Here is a 21520-nt window from a genome sequence, read left to right on the forward strand (position 1 = left end):
CTTCTTAAAATTAATATGTATATGTGTATGTAAGTTAATGTGAATCACATGTGTGTGAGTGTCCATGGAGTCCAGAAGAAAGCATTGGATCTGCTGAAATTGGAGTTACAGGGTGTTGTGTGAACTGCCTGGTATAGGTGCTGAACCTGGACTCCAGTCCCCTGTACTGTAAGAGCAGTACACCAAATTACTAATGTTGAGACATTTGCCAAGTGGCTTCTGTGAGCATTTGTACAGGGGGTTTCGGGGTAAGGTATGACTAGGCCCTGTGTCCAGCATCATTGAAGAAGGAGAGACTTTTTGTGGCAACTTGTTGGTGTCTGCAGGACAAATCCTGAGGTCAAGAAAGCCTGGTTCTTGACACTGGAGAGATGGCTCAGAGGTTAAAAGCACTTGCTGATCTTCCAGAGGACCCAGGTTCAATTCCCAGCACCCACGTGGCAGCTCACAACTGTCTGTACCTCCAGTTCCAGGGGATCTGACACCTTCACATAGATATACATGCAATACCAATATACATAAAAACAATCAAATAAAAAGGAATCATCAAAAAATATTTAAAGAAAAACAATGGCTAGTTCTTAGTGTGCCTGCAGGCTGGAGAGCAGCAGCTCCCTTGGCCACGGCTTCTGTGCTTCTGAGCTTTGGATCTATGTCTGCTTCTGGTGCTCCTCAGGCACCTCAGACCCTTCACCCACTTACGTTATTTATTTGTGCGTTTGCTGTGGGCATTTGTAGAGGTCAGAGGAAACGGGTTCTAGGGTCTGAGCCCGACTCTCAGGTCTGTGTGTAGCAAGTTTTTTATTGGCTGAGCTGCCTCACACACTTCTTTCTTTTCTTTCCTTCCTTCCTTTCTTTTTACTTATTGAGTTTGGTAGGGATGGTATGGGGGTGCCTCTTGCAAGTTGCAGAAGCATCTTGTCTTGAGACCCTTGAGAATCATCTTGTCCCTGCAGAGATGATTAGACTCAGCAGTCCTAGTCCTGCAGGAGTCTGAACATTCTGTCTTCCATTAGCTGCTCTGGGAAGCCATAGCAGGGTCACGGGGAGACCTGGCCTCTGTCCTGGGCCAGGAAGAAGCTTCACGCTCAGCAGCTCAGCAGCTCATTTTCCCCTTAGGTTCCTGCACGACCAGAGCAGCTCAGCTTTCAAGTTCTACCGAGAGAAGGTGCTGGAACTGTGCCCGTCCATCTCTTTCCAGTCCACTGGTGAGGCAGGAGACTCGGTACAGAGCCCCACAGTCGACAGGGAGGATAAGGGTGAGCCACAGGAGGGGCACCCTGAGCAGGAGGCTTCACTGGAGGGCACTGAGGTGCTGCCTGAGGAGGAGGAGGAAGATGAGGAGGAGAGCGAGGACGAGGGCGGAGAGGAGACCTGCACGCTCAGGCCACAGGCAGAAGCTGCCAAGTGCCCAGGCTCTGAGGGCAGTTCCCCTACTGACAGCATCCCTGGAGAGGGGTCCAGGGAGGACCAGGCCAGCACCCCTGGCCTGTCCCAGGCCTCCTCTGGCAGCTGCTTCCCCAGGAAGAGAATCAGCAGCAAGTCGCTGAAAGTTGGCATGATACCTGCCCCAAAGAGGGTGTGTCTCATCCAGGAGTCAAAGGGTGAGTATCTCATAGTCCTGTGAGGGACACACTCAGTAGCCATTCTAGCTGTGCCAGCCACAGCCAGTCACCCTGCCTCCTGCCAGCACCTGCTGGCCTTGTGTGTGTGCAGATGGACCCAAGTACCTGGCATAGTGCACAGGGTTCTCTGCTCTCAGGACTTAGAATTTGAGTGGGTTTTGGGGTTTTGGGGTGGTTTTCTTTGAGACAGAATACATGTGATTAGCCTGTGCTGGCTTCATTCAGTAATCTTCCTGGCCAGCTCCCACAGGGTGAAACTGCAAGTGTGCCACCACAGCCAGGTTCTCCTTGGTTCACAGTGCTGGCAGGGGAACCCAACCAGGCCCATCTGTGTGGCCCCCGGGCCTATGCTTTAGCTTGTAAGTAGTCTTAGCCATTGTGCACTGCACTCTAAGGTGTTAGCAGAGACCTGCGTGTCCAGTAAGGGGGCTTCCTTCCTTACAAGGAGCTTTGTCACAGGGCTGGAGAGATGGCTCAGCACTTAAGAGTTAAGACTGCTGTTCCAGAGGTCCTGAGTTCAAATCCCAGCAACCACATGGTGTCTCACAACCATCTGTGGTGGGATCTGATGCCCTCTTCTGGTGTGTCTGAAGACAGCTACAGTGTACTCATATAAATAAAATAAATCAATCAAAAAAAAAAAAAAAAAGGAGCTCTTGTCACCACTAGGCTTGACCTTGAGGCACCCCCCAGTTTCTCCCTGTACCTATAGTGAAGCTGGGAAAACAGTAACCACAGTAACCATTTGGCCTTGCTGCTCTGTAAAACTGTCACTTTATATCCTTAGCACTATAGTGGATGGCCAGTGGCGCCACTGTAACCCTTGTGTCCTGTATTACAGGGGCGCTGTGCCATACCTCAGATACCTTGGTGCTTTACACATCCGTGAGACATGCCTGCCACTGTCTTCAGTGACTTCCACGATGAGAGCTTGGTGCTCTCCTGCGTTCTGTGTTCTCACGTTGGACAGTTAGGGGCCTTGACTAGGAGAGCCCAGTGCTGCCATGGCCTGCCTGCAATAGAAGAGTGTTCCTATAGCCATGGAAGCAGCCCGAGCAGCAGGTCTCTGCGGGCCAGCACTCTTGGGTTGAGTGATGCCCTTGGCACTGACAATGCTGCTGGCTTCATCACAGCCATTCACAGGACATAGAATATTTGAGAGCTGGAGATGGGATAGAAGCCAGCATCAGCCATGTAGGGCAGACATAGGCGTGGGCTGTCTTCATCAGGCAGCCTTTCTGTCTATCTCTAAGGGCATGGGGCAGATGTTCAGTGTGAACGGATCTCTCCCTTTTGTCTTCCAGTCCATGAACCAGTTCGAATTGCCTACGACAGGCCTAGGGGTCGTCCCATAGCCAAAAAGAAGGTGTGTGTGACTGCATTGTGACACCTCCCTACCCCTGCAGATTGAGCATCAATGGTTGGCTTGCTGCTTGTGGTGAGGCTTCAGGCACTTTGCAGAGCGGGGTGGAGCATGCCTGTGTCCCAGGTGTTCAGAAGGCTGGGGCAGGGTGATGGCTTATGCACAGGAGTTCCAGACGGGCCCAGACGTCACAGCACACTCCATCCCCGAGGCGTAGGCATGCCCGTTATCGCTTCACTGCCTTCAGGAGGCTGGGCTGGAAGATCTCAGGTTTGAAGCCAGAGTGAGAGTGCATTCAGCCCTACAATATAAACTACACAGCACACAGGAGAGCAGTCCATCATAGAAGAGGTTGGCTGCCAGAGGGCCATTCATCCTTACAGGTCTCTCGTCCAGTCACTTCTGCTTTAGCCTGCGCCCCACCCTCCTCAAAGAGTTTCCCTCATAGTCTTAGTACAGAGCAGCAGCATGCGGCCGCACAGCCTGTTGCTAGTTCTAACCCTGGCCTCAAGACGTCCCACCCCCAGGGATGTTTGAGGGAATCTGGAGGTGAGTGGAGCTCACCATTCCAGGCATCTAGGATTAGAACACCACTTGGAGATCCAGTATACACTGGACAGAGTGATTTACCCACCCACCTTTCTCTCCTCAGAAACCCAAGGAGCTGGAGTTTTCCCAGCAGAAACTGACAGACAAGAACGTGGGCTTCCAGATGCTGCAGAAGATGGGCTGGAAGGAAGGCCGTGGCTTGGGCTCCCTTGGGAAGGGCATCCGAGAGCCCGTCAGCGTGTATGGCATGGCTGGGGGAACCCCTGGGTGCCTTGGGTTGTGGCTGTACCAGAGTATACAGCTAGGTCATTTTTTACTAGTTCTTCACTCAGGTGTACAGGCGTGACCAGCTCCTCCCTATGTAGGCCTCTGAACAGCTTCTTGACGTTTAAATCTGAGCAACATTTAATAATGGCACAGTGTTTCTGGAAGCCATTACAGACTGCAAAGATGGAGACACAAATCCTCAGCCCTTGTTCATATGTCCAGAGGGTGTGTCCCTCAGCACCAACACACCCCTGGTGAGGTGGCCTGTTGTGATCAGGCTGCAAACCTACAGAGAGTCCCAGTCAAGCCTAGCGAGAGCTTATCTGTGATCCTGCAAGACAGGGAAGAGGCAGGGAAATTGTGAGTTCCAGGCCAAATAGGACTCCATAAAAGACTGTCTCAAGCTTAAAAGGCCATGCTCCCATGAGCTAGTGGCTTCTTTTTCTTGTTTAATTTTTGTTGTGCAAGGGAGAAAACTCTGAGCCTCACTGCATGGCAAGCACTCATTGAACAATGCCCCAGCCCTGTGACTGTATTTCCTCTCTGGATATCTGTCCCATGTCCCCATGTGCCCTAGTTGACTCCTGATCCTAGCTCTTAACTGTCACCTCTGCTCTGCAGGGGGACTCTTTCAGAAGGAGAGGGCCTGGGAGCTGACGGGCCTGAGCAGAAAGAAGACACCTTTGACGTCTTCCGCCAGCGCATGATGCAAATGTACAGACACAAGCGGGCCAGCAAATAGGTGTGTGCCGGGACGCAGACCAGCGGCTGATGCTACCAGAAAAAAATCCGAGTAAGGCAGGAGGGCCATTCCTGCCATGTGCCATGTGCTCCTGTTCAGGCACACAGAGGAGGAAGCTCCTCAACAGGAGGGTAGCTTACTGGCCCAGCCCTCCCATCCTCCCTCCAGTGCCTCTGCCTGGATTTGAGCATGCTGTCATGGGACCAGGCCACCCTTGGCCTTACCTGTTAATACTCCAGGTTTCTCTCAAAGATGACAGTTCCTTGCAGGTCCCGAACAACTAGGACAGACCTGATGAGTGGCCTTGCTCAACCACCACACTCCTTCCTGAGGGCCTCAAGTGCTGTTTCTGAGGGGTCTACAGGCCTCATCTTTCCCACTCTTGCTTCTTTTTGTTTTTACTTTTATTGTGTGTATGTGTGTGAGCAGGTGTGTTGCGGTGCCCATAAGAAGAGCAAAGGACAACTTGTGAGTCAATTCTCCTTCCACATGTGCGACTCTGGGACTGAACTCAGACCCTCAGGCTTGGTAGCAAGCAGCCTTACCCACTGATTCCTGTCGCCGGCCCTCATTCTTGGTTCTTGACCTTCTCTCCCGTCATGCTCCATTCACAGTTCTGAACAGCCATTCTCTTCTTAACTAGATCAGAGCCACTGGCGACAGAGATAAGCCTCGAAGCAGCCTTGCCCTTCCCGTCACCCTGCCCCGGACGCCTGCAGCCTGAGCCTCGGTGTGTACTCGGCCAGCTCCACATCCCTAGGTCAGGTCCCAGCAGGCCTTGCCACTCTGCAGAGCAGCGGCCACTCAGGCACCCTTGTCTGTCCTGCTTCTGACTCTGTCCTTCATCTTATTCCTCTTTGTAGGGTGCTTCCTCAGCCTTGGTGCCCAGGGCCTGGCTCCTCTGTAAGTTCTCCACAAAGCCCTGCCTTCCAGAGCCCTGTGCTGCTGTGTCTTCAGAGCCTATCTGGAAACAGACAGGCTCCAGTGGAGAGGGAGCACTGTGGATTCTTTTGAGCAATGATGTCTCAGCTCCTACAGAATTCTGAGAGCTTTGCAGGCTGAGGCAGGGGGTTCTAGGACAAGTTAAAGTCTTGCCTGGCTGTGTAGCAGGACCCTGGCTTGAGAGACTTCTCAAAATCTTAGCCCCAGTTTAATATAGTTGAGGCTTATAATATGCCTGTTTGTGTGTCTCGGAAGTGCATTCTGAGGAAAACCCCGGTCTTTGCACCTCCAGCCTCCACTGTGGTTCCTGCAGGCCAGTGCTATGGTGCTGTAGCACAGTTTCCATGTACAGTGTCTTTCTGAAGCCTTGAAAAGGACGGCGTGGCTCAGCTGCCCTGGATGTTGGCTTTGGAGTCCACGTATGCCTGCCGCCCATTTGGTACAGATCCTCGCTGTATCCCAGCCTCCCCACCACAGTGCTGGGCATTTGAAATCAGTCTGTGGAAGTCTAGGAAGGCTGATGTCAGGGCTGGGGACGTGGTGGTCAGGTGTCCCAGCTGGAGGATCTAGCTGTAGTGATAGTCAACTCTCCTCGCAGCTTAGCTCTACTCTCTGTTTCCCAGTGTGCCCTTCTTCACAGCTGCTGCAGCTCACACCGCCTCACTCTCTTCTGGTGTCTTGGCAACTAACAGGTCTTTGTAGCTATGGAGATGCTGCACTGCCAATGGGTCACAGTCTGACTCTTGAACAGGAAGGAATGTGCATGGTGGGAGGTGACAGGTCAGGGGCCCCAGGCTGCAGTTTGATCTTCAGGTCTTTTCTTTCACCTTCTAGCAGCTTCCATGTTAGCTGTGGGTTGGAATGGGACTCTCGTCCATGGTGGGCTCCTAAGAGGAGTCCCATCCATAAGTGGAGCACACATACCCGGGCGTGCGTCTCACTCCATATCTCCAGCTTCTCTCCAGACATCTGCATTGTGCTAGTCCATTGAGGGATTGTGGGTAGATGGCCGTGTGCCAAGACTGTCACGCTGGGAGGTGAGACTGTCAGGCTGCCTCCCGAGTTGAGAGTGACATCCCCAGGCACTCTTCTGGGGACAGGATGGATGGTGGGGAGAGAGCACATACCTCATGCCCCTCAGTGTGTGCCATTGTGATGCTCCTTACACACACCTTGCCATCCTCACCATCCTTACCCTCCTGGGGCACCTTGCTCTCCAGCCAAGCTGCTCCGGGGGCAGGGCTGTGGAGGACACCTGATGTATACACATGTGACCTTGTTCCTGTCACAGTGTTTGTCCTGTCATTCTAGTTCCAGGGTCACATCCACAAGGACCATGGATTCCAAAAGTTGTGCTGGCCTGGCCTGCCCTGGCTCCAGTGTGTTCCTGTTCCTGGATGTGCGTCGTGCAAGTCGATTCTGTACCTGGTAAAACCTAGAACACACTTGTGATGTCACCTCTTGGACGTAGTTGTGTTTGTAAGGATCTAAGAAGTCATGGTGTTGTCAGTGTTGAGTGCTTGGAATAAATGAAGAGCAGACCCGCTGCCCGGCTCCCGTGCTGCCGTCACTGAGGACTCATGGGGGCCTGGGGACTGTGAGGCCAGCCTGGGTTATATCATAGTCTATATTGAAGAAGAGAAAATAAGTCGGATAGAGTCGCTCATGCCTATAATCTTAGCTCTAGGGAGACTGAGGCAGGGGGATTGCTTTCAGTTCTAGGACATTCTGAGCCATAGAGTGAAACTGTCTCAACCATGTGAGTCCTGTGAGGAGGACAGTTCACACCTAGGCCTGGCAGGTGTCTAACGGCCCGGAACGGGAACTGAGCCCTGATGACTGGTATCCCCAGAGTCCAGGCCTGACCACAGACATCTCTAGCTCTCATGAGTCTCCTCCAGCCTGATGATAGTGTCATCAGTTCCCAAAATAGAGGTCTTCTAGGACCAATGACACCGACCCTGTGACTTTGACAGATCCTTTCCCAAGCCTAATGATGGGCTCCTTCCTGTATATGAAGATGAAGTGTCCCCATGTCCATTTTATTCTAGCCTCTAATACGTAAATTTGTCCTATAGGTGGCTTCTGTGACCCAGGCTGGTCTTGAGTTCAAAATCTTCTGCCTCATCTTCTGGAGTCTTGGGATCATGGGTCTGTCACCAGACATAGTCTCTGAGAGAATGGCTGTCCATGGCTTACCTGCCTTGTCCCTACCTGGGGCAAGAGCACTGAAGAGTGGGGCCTTAGATGTGATTTTGTTCCCTAGGGATCCTTTCTTGGCCTCTGGTTCTTCTACCAGCACTTCCCTATCCCTCAGCAGGAGAGTGATAGGGACACCAGGCTGAGCATGCTTCCCAGGACAGGGACACCCTGGGCGTGGCCTAGAGACCACAGGGCTCTTCAGAAGCTTCACCTCCTGCTTTATCCTGGAGGAATTGTGACCACAGTGGTGGCCAGCCAAGCCCTGCCACCTGGCACCCTGTCTCCTGTTTCTACCCACCTGAAATCCGCTGGGGGTTGGGGCTCCCCATTCAGTCTTTGACCTTTGTTCTCAGTTTCCTCTGGCAAATTGTAAAGAGCCATCGGAAGGTAAAATGTCCCCTGTGTCTTAGTGTTTCTATTGTTATGATAAAGCACCATGAACAAAAAAGCAATTAGGGAGAAAAGGGTTTATTTGATTTACACTTTCATATCACTATTCATCATTGAAGATCAGAACAGGAACTCAACACAAGGCAGGAACCCAGAAACAGGAACTAATGCAGAGGCCTTGGAGGGGTGCTGCTTCCTGGCTTGCTCCATATTGATTATTCAGCTTGCTTGCTTACAGAACTCAGGACCATCAGCCCAGGGATGGCACTACTCACAATGGGCTGGACCCTACCCATCATAAGAAAATGCCCTACAGGCTTGCTTATAGCCCAATCTTATGGAGGTATTCCCTCCATTGAGATGACCCCAGCCCTTGTCAAGTTGACATAAAACTATCCAGAACAGCCCTTGAGTTTAGGGCTGTGTGGTAGTTGAATGTGTCTCATGCAGGATATTGTTCCCTCACTGGACTTCTGAGGTTCAGGGAGGCGGAGGGTGTAACTAAGCAACAGACTGAAATATGTAACACAAAACCCAGAGGAAAAGCTGTGTGGAGTGGCCACACATGGTCATGACTGCTTGGGACACTGAAGCAGGAGGGTCACTTAGCATGGAAATTGTAGACCCTACATGGAGGTCCCAATTCAGCACAAGCCAGATGCATGCAGAATAAAGCACAAGGGTCCCCTTCTACATCCACAGAGTAAAATGACAGGCACCCGTAAGCCCAGCAATGTGAAACAGCCAGGAGTTCCTGAGTCTGTTTCCTTAAGGATGCATGGCCATGCCCTTCCAGGCTGTTCCGCATACGTAGCTGTAGAGAAAATAGGTTGGAGACAGTTGGGTTTGGAAGTATGGTCCATTTTTCACAGCCGTTTTATTGTCACATTTATTGGGGTTAATGAAATGGCTCAGTAGCTAAGAGCACTGGGTCTTCCCCGAGACTGGGGTTCAGTTCCCAGCAGCTTGCACCATCTGTAACTCCAATGCCAGGGAATCTGTCACCACCTTCTGGTCTCAGGCTCTGTACACATACACACTGTGTACACTTATACATGCAGGTGAAACACCCATACACATGAAGTTAAAATCTTTAAGTTAAAAATTGGTGGGCTAGAGCAGTGGCTCAGCAGTCAGGAGCACTGGCTCCTCTTCCAGAGGTCCAGAGTTCGAGTCCCAGCAACCACATGGTGGCTCACGGCTATCTGTAATGGGATCTGATGCCCGCTTCTGGATTGTCTGAAAACCAGGACAACGTACGAGTGCTAAATAAATCTTTAAAAAAATTGGTGTGGGTAATGTATGTATGATGAATGCGTGTGGCTGTGTGTGCCATCAGCTTGGTGTGGGGGATGGGAAGTCAGTTCTTCCTGACCACGTGGGACGGGTTACACTCAGGTTATCAGCTTAGCAGCGAGCACCATTACCCACTCTACTGGCCCAGCATTTAATTTTTTTGTTTAAAGGTTTATTTATTTATTATATGTAAGTATACTGTAGCTGTCTTCAGACACTCCAGAAGATCTTGTTACAGATGGTTATGAGCCACCATGTGGGATTTGAACTCCGGACCTTCGGAAGAGTGATCGGGTGCTCTTACCCACTGAGCCATCTCACCAGCCCCTGGCCCAGCATTTAAAATACTGGGCCTACATGTATGTCTGTACCATGTGCGTGCCTGCAGAGGCCAGAACAGGTCATCAAATCTCCTGGGACTATAGTTACAGCTGGTTGTCAGTCGCCACTAATTGCTGGGAGTCAGATCCCGGTCTTCTGGAGGAGTGGCCAGGGCTCTTAACTGTCACTGAGTCCTCTGGTCCCAGATAATCTTGTGCTTGTATTTGTTTTTTCTTGTTATTCTTGAGGCAGAGGGTCTATTGTCCTGGCTGTCCTGGAACTCCGTATGTAGGCCACACTGGCCTTGAACTCACAGAGCACTGGAATTGAAGCACCATCATGCCCAGCCCCTAAAGTATTTTTTTTTTTAATTTATTTATTTATTATATGTAAGCACACTGTAGTTGTCTTCAGACAACCAGAAGAGGGCATCATCTCATACAGGTGGTTGTGAGCCATCATGTGGTTGCTGGGATTTGAACTCATGACCTTCAGAAGAGCAGTTGGCGCTCTTAACTGCTGAGCCATCTCTCCAGCCCCATTAAAGTCTTCTTCTTTTTTTTTTTTAATGGTTTTTCGAGACGGTTTCTCTGTGTAGCCTTGGCTGTCCTGGAACTCACTCTGTAGACCAGGCTGGCCTCGAACTCAGAAATCCGCCTGCCTCTTCCTCCCGAGTGCTGGGATTAAAGGCGTGCGCCACCATGCCCGGCTCTCCTTAAAATATTCTTAAGGGAAACATTTATATATTGGAGCTGAGCAGTGGCCTAGCTGCCGGTGACACTTTTTAATTTTTTTTTTTTTAATCTTTTTGTTCTTCCAGACAGTTTCTCTGTGTAGCCTGATACACACAGAGCCTTGGAACTCACTCTGTAGATCAGGTGTCCAGCCCAGAGATCTCTACTCACAGAGCTCACCTGCCCCTGCCTTCTTAGTACTGGGGAGTGTGCCACTACCATCTGACTATGTTTATTGTATGTCTACATGTATGTAAGTGTACCGTGGCATGTCATGTCTCAGGAAACCAGAAGTTGTCAGGCATCCCACCCCGGCCCCCATATCTAGAATTATAGTTGATACTGAGCTGCCAGGCGGGTTCTGGGGATCAAATCCTGATCCTCTGGGAGAGCAACCACTGCTCTTAGTTACTGAGTCTCTAGACTTAGTTTCTCTTTTGAAACAAGGTTTCACTATGAGCCACTGGCCTGGAAGTCTGGGTGTCTATCAGGCCATCAAACTCATTTCTATGAGTTTCCATCTGCCTCCTAAGTGCTGGGTTTAAATGTGTATCTTAGCACATCATAGAATAACATGGAAGTACACATGCATACAGGTTGTCATGAAACACACCTCTTGCATCCATTTGGCTCTTCTTGCCAGGCCTCTGGCAATGGATCCCAGAGTTGAGGAACACCCTGCCCCAGAGCCCAGCTCTCTATCCCACCCCTAGCCTTCCACTATCTGAAGAGGGCCGATGGGCAGAGGGGAAGGGAAGCAGGCTCAACCTGCTCCTTCCTACAGTCCTACAGTCCTGCGCTGACATCACTGGCCTGTGGTCCAGGAACCCCTGACTGACCCTGCAGGATCTTGAGCCCCTGGTGGAGTAGCAGGGGCCACACAACTGGTGGCCAGCGGAGGGGCTGCCCACAGTGAGCAGCTATGGGCTTCTGTTCACTATTGCTCCTTCCTTCCACCTTGGGGGCCCAGACTCAGGCCATCAGCCTGACAGCTGTCCACATTTTACAATCCAGGAAGCAGATCTAAGAAGAGCTGAATTGCTCAATTCTTCAGGGCCTATTTTCCTGCCTGGCCTTGACAGCAGGCAGCCATGCTTCCTACTCAGTGGGGGCTGATATCCTGGCCCAGAGGTCAGGAGCCTCCTGGTTCTGAATGTGACTCATGGACAAGGAAGGTCCCTGCACCCCAGCCACCCTCCCAGAAAACCCATTTCCAGTCTGCCTTTCATTGATATGAAAACAGAAGCTGTCACAGAGGCCCCTTGGCTTATCTTAGAGGCTCCTACATGTACAGCCTTGAGTCCCTACCCTGTCTCCTCTGGGATGGCAGGCATGTACCACCACACCCGGCTTCCCAGAGATGCGTGTCCTCGGATCCAGATCCCTGTGTGGGAGGTATGGGTGCTGTCCTCTCACCAGCCTGGACCACGTGGGAAGGAGAGTGCCTGCACAGCTCCAAGACGAGCCAAGGAAGAAGGCAAACAGGCAGTGTGAAGGCACCATGCTAACGTGCTGAAGGAACTACAACCGCCAGCTTTTGTTTAGGAAGCAGCTGTGGTACATGAGAGAAAAGCCTCCGATTTGAACCGAACACTGTCTTCCTGTGCCAGCAGGTGAAAGACAGACACACTTCCTCTCGCCACATGTTTAAGGAGCACACTGGCTTCCACACCACATCTGAGACCACAATGAAATTAGAAGCTGCAGGGTTTATTTAAAGGATGCCTCCAGGAGAGTGGGAGAAAAACAAGACTCTGAGGCCTGGAAGGAGGACCAGAGCGGGAGCACGGCAGGTGAAGGGAGCAGCTCTTGCAGAGGTCTTGTGATGAAAATAATGGAGGCTGTCAGGAGCGTGAATTCCTTCTCACCACACCTGAATTATTTATTTATTTATTTATTTGGTTTTTCGAGACAGGGTTTCTCTGTATAGCCCTGGCTGTCCTGGAACTCACTCTGTAGACCAGGCTGGCCTCAAACTCAGAAATCCGCCTGCCTCTGCCTCCTGAGTGCTGGGATTAAAGGCGTGCGCCACCACTGCCCAGCTCTCTGAGAGTTTTTAAAAGATGTATTTGTGACTTTGTGTGGGAGTGAGTACAATGCCCAAGGAGGCCAGGAGAGGGCGCCACAGTACAGTGCTCAAGGAGGCCATAAGAGGGCACCACATCCCCCCCAAGGAGGTCAGGAGAGGGAGAGAAGACTTCAAAGCCAAACCAGTGACGCACCTCCTCCAACAAGGCCACACCTCCCAATAGTGCCACTCCCTATGGGAGCCCTGTGCTTTCAAACCACCACAGTAAACAAATGGAGTAGATGAGTGAGGGAGATATGGGTGGTGAGGCTATGATGGATGGGCAGTGGGCTCTGGTGGAAGGGACCTCCCTCCCCATCCTCATCTGTTGACTCGTGTGGGCTCTCCTGGGTCTAGTAAACTCCAGGTACTCTAACAAGGCCACACCTCCTAAACCACCTAATCCTTTCAAACAGTTCATGATTCGTGGGGGGCTTCTTGTATTCAGACCACCATAGTGAGTTGGAGGCCCGCCTGGCTACATGAAACCCTGACCAATAAGCAAAGGGTAGTATAGTATAGTTTCCTGACACTTGAGCTATGTCAGGGATGGGCCCTGGGTGGACAACCATCCTTTCTGGGACTCGGCTGCACCTCCACACCCAGTTTCTTTTCAGTGTTTGATTTGAAACACAAAAATAAAAGCAGAGAGGCTGGGGCCCAGTTAGTCAAATGCTGCCCTGGCACACTCCAGCCTGGGTTCCATCTCCCCACAGAACAAACTTCTTCCCTTCCCCCCCCCCAACTTCTGCCTTCACCCTGGGACCTGAGGATCATTTCCTAAGGACATCTCATGAATGTGTGTGCAGGGGAGGTAGGAGCCCAGGCAAGGGTCACTGGGTCCCAGGCAGTACCTAGTTGATCCAGAACAACCCCCCTACCCCATCCCCCTAGTGAGCCAGAAACAGACAGGACTTGCTAATACAAAAGTACAACTGTCAACTCAAAGGGGATAAGAGTTTGTTCTGGAGCCAAATGTGTGACCAAGGCCCAGGAACACAGATTCAGGTTACCCCATATTTCATGTTCCAATGTGGTAACAGTATTGAAGTATTTATAGTAACAGGACAAAGGAAATCATTAATCAAGACACTTTTCAAATGCACAGGCAGGTGCGTCACAGCAGAATGAGAACTTCAGCTACAGGCCTGATGCTTGCTAGCCATTGTAGCCTTTGATTGCTGGGGCTTGGGGATTTGCTAACTTAATTCATACCAAGAGGGTCCCCTGATAGTTAACAAAGACATTAGACTGGACACAGCTGTGGCCAAGGAATGGCAGCTAAGGGACTAAGCGTAGCCAAGGCACTAGGCACTGAGCCCGCAGCCCCAGGTCTCCACAACCTCAGAAAGTTCCAGTCAGGGGGTCAGTCTTTCAGAAGGCTCTCTGTAAGGCTTATATCCTCTTTCCAGAACCTTCCAGCACAGATTCTAGCCCATGTCCTCCTGACTCAGCCCATGTCATCATGACTCTGCAGGACCCCGCCTGTCCTGGGCATGCCCTCTAGGCTGTCTGAAGGAGCTTTGCTTAGTAAGCAAAATGGCAAGGCCAGGAAGAAGTGGGTGTGGTTACCAGTCCTCTCTCTGGAAGCTCTGACATAGCCTTCCAGGGACAAGGCCCTGTGGGCGCAAGGCCTTGTCCAGCTGGACTGTTCCTGAGAAAGGAATCAACTGGACTGTGAGTGCACCCTAGTTCTTAGGCCTCACTTCAACTGGTCCATCCCCAAGATCACCCAGATCAGGCCTCAGACAACCCCATCTTCCCTAATCTGCTCCCTCAGCCTCTAGAATATTCTTCCACTTGACCAGCTTTCTATGCCTGCCCCTAAGTGAGCCATCTCCCTCCACAGATACTGCCCCAGCTTGTGCTTGGCATCCCTGACAGTATCGTTAACCAGTACCCTTCTTCCTGCAGCAGCTATGAGAAACATTCCAGAACTTTCAAACTCATCTTAGTTACTGTTATGTTGCTGCAATGGGACACCATGACCAATGTGGCTTAGAGTCTAGAGGGTGAGTCCATGACCATCATGGCAGCAGGCAGGCATGGTGCTGGAGCAGGAGCCGAGGCTAACAGCTGATTCTCTTACTGCCAAGTTCAGAGTCGGGTTGGAGACTGAGCCTGGCCTGGGCTTTGAAATCCCCAAACCCACTGTAATAGTAATTCTTGTGGGGAGGTTGTATACTCTCCCTTGTCTGCAGATAACTGCTGGCTGGTTTTACACCCATTCTAGTTCATTTTAGCCCCCAATAAAGACACAGAGACCTGATATGTTATTAAGCTGGGTAGGGTCTGAGCTATTCTAACACTCTAAATCTGCTTATTTCCCAGCCACATGCTCCTTTATCTTCAATCTGAGTCTCACCTTGGCTTGCTCTGGTCCATGTGTGACTTCATGGAGACTTGTAAGAAGCTGCGGCAGAACCTCTGCCCCATGGCAGGTTTCTGGACTTGTTCTCAGTTTTTAGTATTTGGATGGCAGTTTACCCTTAATACGTTTTCTGTTTAGTTGTTGGGGTGGAACTTAGACGAGCACACCCTCACTACGTGCCTGCCTCTGTGAAACGGGGTCTCACCGTGTAGTGCTGGGTGGCCTGTATGTAACTCCCTATGCCTTAAAGTAGCACAGATATGTTCTCCTCTGTGTTCCGAGTGCTGGCATTAAAGGTCCCAGTATTTAACTTTATTTATAGACAAGGTTTCATGTACTCCAGGATGATCTGAAACTTAATAAGTCCCCAAGACCCCTTGCCCTCCTGCCCAGGTCTCCTTGGTACTAGGATGTGTGCCCTGCACCCAGAACCTGACTTCTAAAACCCAAGGCTCCATGTGGAGCCCCCTCTCAGGAAGCTCTCGGGCTGGGAGAACATACTCTCCAAGTCCTAAACACGCCACAGAAGGACCTTCAAATCCAGAGCCCTGCTGGTGTGTGCGTCTCCTTGTGCAAATAGTAGGTGTCTAATGTGGGACTCATTTCCCCTCCCCTCAGTGACCCCCTTGCTGCAGCACAGGGACTGGCCACCTTCTACTCCGGAAACAGGTGTCTTTCCTGCAACTGTGGCTGGGACTCAATGATAAGACCCAAGGGCCCCTTGTGTATAGGAAGGCAGAGGGCAGGAAGAGGGCTCCAGGGATGGGCTTCCTGTCAGGGTAGGAGGGAAGTGAGACCCGGCGCTCATCCCTGAAGAACAAAGCATAGAGGGTCAGTCCTCATGTCCTCTGTCACAGACCCTGGGTTGCTTCATCCCCAGCTATGGAAATGGAAAAAGAACAGAAGCTGGGCGTGGTGGGCCCTGTTGCTCACTCTACAGGGATGGTGGAGGTAGGAGGACCAGTTGACCATTAACCTATGAAGTTCATGGCCAGCCTGGGCTACATGAGACTGTCTCAAAATAGCTACTATCTGGGGCAGTGGTGGCATAGCTATGCCTTTAATCCCAGTACTGAGGAGGCACAGGCAGGCGCATCTTTGTGAGTTCAAGGCCAGTCTGGGCTACATGAGGCCCTGACTCCTCAAGGCCTATGACGCCTGTTCCTCAGGGAGCGTGCTGCCAAGGATTCTGACCTGAGCATGGAAGGGAAGATGGGAGTCTCTTCTGCTCAGTCTCCTTCAATGGGTTGTCCAGGACCGCTTGATCCACATGGCTCAGTTACTCTGTGCTAAAGCACTCTCTACCTCAGGATGCACGCACACACGCACACGCGCACACGCACACGTGCACACGCACACACCCACATACACTTTCCTCCCCACCTTCCTTCTTCCTTTCCCGCCTCTCCCTTTCCCTTCTCTCTCCTCTTTCTGCCCTTGCTTGGGGTCACACCTCACCTGTCATCCCAACACTTTGGAGTTTGGGACAGGAGCATCCTGAGTCCCAGGCCGACTGAGGCGACTCCACAATAGCAGCCATGGTGTCCAGCAGGTAAAGGAGCTTGCTTGGATTTCAACGACCTGAATCTGAGTCCTCGGCCTGCGTGTTGGAAGAACAGAACGGATTCTTGTTCCTGTTGTTCTCTGCCCTCCACAGACCCTACGTATCATGTCACCAGTGCAGACCCCACCCTCAAATTAAATAAATACATATTTTATTTTATTTTTTTTAAATATTTATTTATTTATTTAATGTATATGAGTACACTGTAGCTGTCTTCAGACACACCAGAAGAGAGCATCAGATCCCATTACAGATGGTTGTGAGCCACCATGTGGTTGCTGGGAATTGAACTCAGGACCTTTGGAAGAGCAGTTGGTGCTCTTAACCGCTGAGCCATCTCTCCAGCCCCAAATATATATTTTAAAATCTTTTTAAAAGCAAACAGCAAAAACCGAACCACAAAAACCAAGGCCAGGATAGGTCATGGAAGGGGATTGGGGGGCGGGGGAGGAGGGGAACACTTCGTGGGAGGCGGGGCTTAGGGGGTCTTCTTGTCTTGCTTGGATCACAGGCAAATAATTTGGTCACCTCTCTGAGGCCCCGGGAAGTCTTAGGTCTGGAGCCGGAGAACTGGAACACGTGTCTCTTTGGAGGGGCTGGTCTGGGGAAACTCTTGCAGGCTGTGGGTCACCCGCCCTGCTTGGGGGCAGTAGGAGCTGGAGCTGGCCCCCCTCTGTCCCTCTGCAGACTGGCAGAAGGCTGCCAGGCTGAGTCACCAGGCTGCCGGGGAAACATTCGGCGCCCAGAGGCCCCGCGTGGGCTGTCATGCAGCGGGAACGCGGCCCCCGGAGCCCCTCCAAACCTCCTTCCCCACTCGCTGTTCCCACAGCTGCTCCGCAGAAGGACCGTGGGAGGTGGGGAGCAGGCGAGAGCCCAGGCAAGGCCAGCAGCACGGACTTCCAGCAAGGTGCAGCCTCTGTGTATCGGGGGTACTCTGCCAAGAATGGGGAAACTGAGGCTCTGAGAAAGGTAGGGTCTGCCCAAGTCCGCATTCTCTGCATGCAGAGTTGAAACCCTGCCTCACTTGTACATCTGGTTGTGTCTCCCTCCGTCTCTGGCTCCGAAGCCTCCCATGGCACCCCAGCACCCTCAGAACAAACCCACACACCTCCCGTGGCCCTGCAAGGCCCTGCTCAGCTCCGCAGCTTTTCCTCAGGGTTCTCCCCCACCTCCTGGTTACTGGCTTACTGGCCTCTGGCCATTTCAGCTTCCACGTTGTTCTTCCAGGAAAACCAGGTCATCCCTACCTGAAGAACTTTGTACGTGCTGTATCCTCTGCTCCTATCCTCCTCTCAATGCATTGACAACTTTAGGACTCATGATGGTCACACAGATAGCCAGCCACCTGGGAGTCAGGATTCAAATCTAGGCCCAGAGCGTCCTGCAAGGCCATGTGGTGGTTTGCGTTTGGTTTTTGTTTGTCTGTTTGTCTGTTTGTCTGTTTGTTTGTTTGTTTAGTGGCAGGGACTCTATGTAGCTCAGGCTGGCTCTGAGCTCACAGCCATGCCCTCGCCTCGGCGTCCTGAGTGCTAGGATGAGGAACGCAAGCAAAGCTACCTTAGAAACTCTTTCAGGTCCACTGCTCAATAAAGCTGGCTGCCCCTCAACCTCTGAGGTTCTGCTGCCTGGGTGCCAAAGACCCTTGGGTTCCCTCCTCTCATCCCTGCTCAGATAGATCCCCAGAGTCCCTCCCAGAGTGGCTGCCATTCCTCCGGCCCACTTTCTGCCCTTCACAGGCGCTGATATCAGAGCCTACAAGGACATATTAGCCAAAAATAATCCTGCGACCTACTCCTGAAAATGGGCCGGCCCCACCGGCCACCTGGCTCTCAGGAGGCCATCAGCACATGTGGTAAATGAGGATAATTAGATCTGTGGGAACCAAGTTTGGTCCAGCACCACCTCTTCTTGCTCCTGCACGTGGCCCCTCTGCTCCATCTGGCTCCTTCCTGAGTGAGCAGGCTGGGCTCTGCAGCTTCCTGCATCCTGTCACCGAACCAGACTTTGCCTGGGAGAGAAGCCCCAAGTTTGTGAAACAGTAACACACTCCACCTTCCCCACAGCTGCCACGGGCCTGCCCCCTGCTATTGGAGCATACTCAGACTGGACAGGCGGGGACTATACAGAGCGGGCTGGAAGGATGGCTCAGCGGTTAAGAGCATTGACTGCTCCTCCAGAGGTCCTGAGTTCAAATCCCACCAACCACATGGTAACTTACAGCCATCTGTAATGAGATCTGATGCCCTCTTCTGTTGTGTCCGAAGACAGCTACAGTGTACTTATATACAGTAAATAAATAAATCTTAATAAAAAAAAAAAGAGAGAGAATTGCACAGAGACACTTCCTTGGAAATGAGGGTGTTGGAAGCAGGCTTCTGAGCAATGAACAGGAGTTTTCAGGGAGGACAAGGTCTGGAATCTGGCCTTTCAGACCAGAGAAGAGAAAGCTTGTGAGTTTCACACAAGGTTGCACCCATTTAAAAATTAAATTAATTACATTTTGAGACAGGGTCTTACTATGTAGCTCTTCTGACTGTGTTGGAACTCACTCTGTAGACTGGACTAGCCTCAAACTCACAAAGATCCTACTGCCTCTGCCTCCCAAGTACTGGGATTAAAGGTGTGCGCCACCACCACCTAGCTAAGAAATTATTTATATTAAAAAATTTAGTTGTGAGCTGGGCTTCGTGGCACACTTCGTGTGCCAGCACTTGGGAGGCAGAGGCAATAGGATCTCTGAGTTTGAGGCCAGCCTGGTCTACAGAGTGAGTCCAGTGTTAGGAGACCTGTTTTCTAGGAAGAGATTTGTGCCAGGTTGGCTTGCTGTAGGTGCTGGGACGAAGCTTCATAAGAGGGGAACAATGTCCAAGTAACACATTAAATGGTCACCGAGGCCTGGGCTAAAGGCTAGATGGGAGCCCATGGGGAGACCGACTGACAACCCAGAAAGAGACAATGGAGAAAGAACCTGACTAGCAGCCATTGCTCACGCGCAGCCTCTTCGGTGCTCAGGGAGCTGTCCTGGCTCCTGCTTGGTTCCTCCTGTGGACTGGAGGCTCATCCCTTCACTGTTCCTCAGCTATAAGGGTCAGGAGCCACATCAGTCAAGTAGGGACACCCAAGATCCTTGGAAGACAGTCACTGGGGTCCTTGCAGTCATTAACCTGTAACTCTGGGGACAGAAGGGCTGTGGGTGCTGCCTGGGTCCTCCAGGCCCATGGCTCAGTCCATTGTGCAGGTGAAAGATAAACCTCCACGTAGAGGAAGCCACACCCACCCTTGGCTTGCTGCAGGCTAGCCCAGGTTCAAGTAAGGAACTCTTGCTCGACTTTTGTTGGTTTTGTTTTTGAGACAGGGTCTCTTTTCAGGCCTGGAACTTGCTCTGTAGACCAGGCTGGCCTTGAAATCCACAGAGACCACCTGCCACTATCGTCTGAGTGCTTAGCCCTGCTGTTTGTATTTGATGCAGTATCTCATGAATCCCAGGCTGGCCCTGACTGACCTCACTCTGTAGCTGAGGATGACCTTGAACTCTCTATTCGGCAATCTCCACCTCCCAGGTCCTGGGAAGATGGGCACCTGCCAAGCCTTGTTTTGGAACTTTCAGCTCTCACATTCCTTCCTGTGCCCACACATAGCACAAAGCCTGCCTAGGCCCTTAGCCACCCCCCACTCCCACCCCCACTGCCCAATAACCACATGTCTTAGCTCTGCAGCCAGCTCAGAGCCTGATAGACCAGGACCGGCTTCCAGACTGCTGCCCTGAGCTCAGATACTTAAAAAAAAAAAAAAATGTTGCTAATAAGGAGAAAGTCAGTCTGAACACAGCAGACGGTATTGTCTTTGTTCCCAGTGTTCACATGCTCTGTGGCTCTGGGCCTAAGAGCAAAGCCAGATAGTTTCCCTGTGCACATGCCTTTCAAAGTTAGGCGCAGTTGGAGAGGACCTTGTTTTCCCCAGCTATGAATAAATATCAAGGAGGCTGGTAGTTCAGGGGCCCCTACCTGCCCGTGACTCAGAAATGAGTGGACACCGGGCAGTGGTGGCGCACGCCTTTAATCCCAGCACTTGGGAGGCAGAGGCAGGTGGATCTCTGAGTTCAAGGCCAGCCTGGTCTACAGAGTGAGTTCCAGGACAGAAACCCTGTCTCGAAAAACCAGAAAAAAAAAAAGAAAAAAGAAAAAAGAAAAGAAAAGAAAAGAAAAAAAAAAAAGAAATGAGTGGAAATATCTCCACATATAGTGAATCTATCAGACCATCCATGAGCAGAAGGCCAGAAGCCCCAGGAAATCCTAGTTCGGGCTGTCCGAGGCAGGGAACAGACCCACACAGCCTGGAAAGTCAAGGAGTGACAAACATCCTTGGAGAGGAGGGCATTCCTGGAAGGGTGAAGGAAACTCACCTGGCCTGAGAATATCTCCACTGAAAGTCAGCCATCTGCTCAGATCCCAGCAGGCAGCCGAGGGCTTGAGACAGGGGAAATATCTGACATAAGAAATGCAAAGCTGAGAACCACAGACTCGGATTCGGAGACAGCCATTTGTCCCCAGAACACGGAAACCCTTGCAGAAATTTCTAGAAAAGGGCAGTAAGGGATTTGCCGCGGGGCTAGGGACTCACTGCAGATAGGATCCCCTAAAGGACCCTCGGCTGGCTGCTGTGGCTGTGGACAGAGGCAGGGCTCAGCCTACAGAGCTGCAGGGAGTTTGTCCATTCCATGGGAAGACTACACCGAGCGGACACTTGGATCCTGAGACCCTAGGCAATTACCTGGTTACTCCCAGAATTTATTTTTGAAAGTCAGGGTCTTGTGATGTGGCCCCGGATGACTTAGAACTCACTATATAGACCAACCTAGCCTAGAGTTCGCAGAGATTTGCCTGCTTGCTCCTGTCACGTGGGGATTAGAGGTGAGTGCCACTAGGTGGGTGCCTGGATGGAGCCCAGGGCACCGTGGACTCTTGGCGACGGCGTTACCCACTGATGTGCAGTCCCACCCCCACCTTCGTTTGGGGAGCTGGGCTCAAGCTGTCTTCATGCTTCAGTTGCTAAGGGACCAGGAACTTTTTCTATTCGAAGAAGCCAC

The 21520-nt window shown here is 51.5% G+C and overlaps 1 protein-coding gene across 7 annotated transcripts in view; it reads left to right on the forward strand.

The window, feature by feature from the left end:
- The window catches only part of Sugp2 (SURP and G-patch domain containing 2), a 30119-nt gene extending 21871 nt beyond the window's left edge, over window positions 1-8248 (forward strand). For 4 of the 7 annotated variants that reach the window (XM_029531794.1, XM_029531791.1, XM_029531795.1 and 1 more), the window contains exons 7-12: window positions 1120-1604; window positions 2930-2991; window positions 3641-3777; window positions 4426-4546; window positions 5190-5449; window positions 6800-8248. In XM_029531794.1, the coding sequence (XP_029387654.1) occupies window positions 1120-1604; window positions 2930-2991; window positions 3641-3777; window positions 4426-4546 (805 nt within the window). In that variant the 3' untranslated portion in view covers window positions 5190-5449; window positions 6800-8248. The remainder of the gene's footprint in view (window positions 1-1119; window positions 1605-2929; window positions 2992-3640; window positions 3778-4425; window positions 4547-5189; window positions 5450-6799) is intronic. The other 3 variants (XM_029531793.1, XM_029531790.1, XM_021218814.2) reach the window with 3 other exon arrangements.
- The last annotated feature ends 13272 nt before the right edge of the window (window positions 8249-21520 follow it).

The sequence above is a fragment of the Mus pahari genome, chromosome 19, assembly GCF_900095145.1.
Source record: "Mus pahari chromosome 19, PAHARI_EIJ_v1.1, whole genome shotgun sequence".
Lineage (NCBI taxonomy): Eukaryota > Metazoa > Chordata > Mammalia > Rodentia > Muridae > Mus > Mus pahari.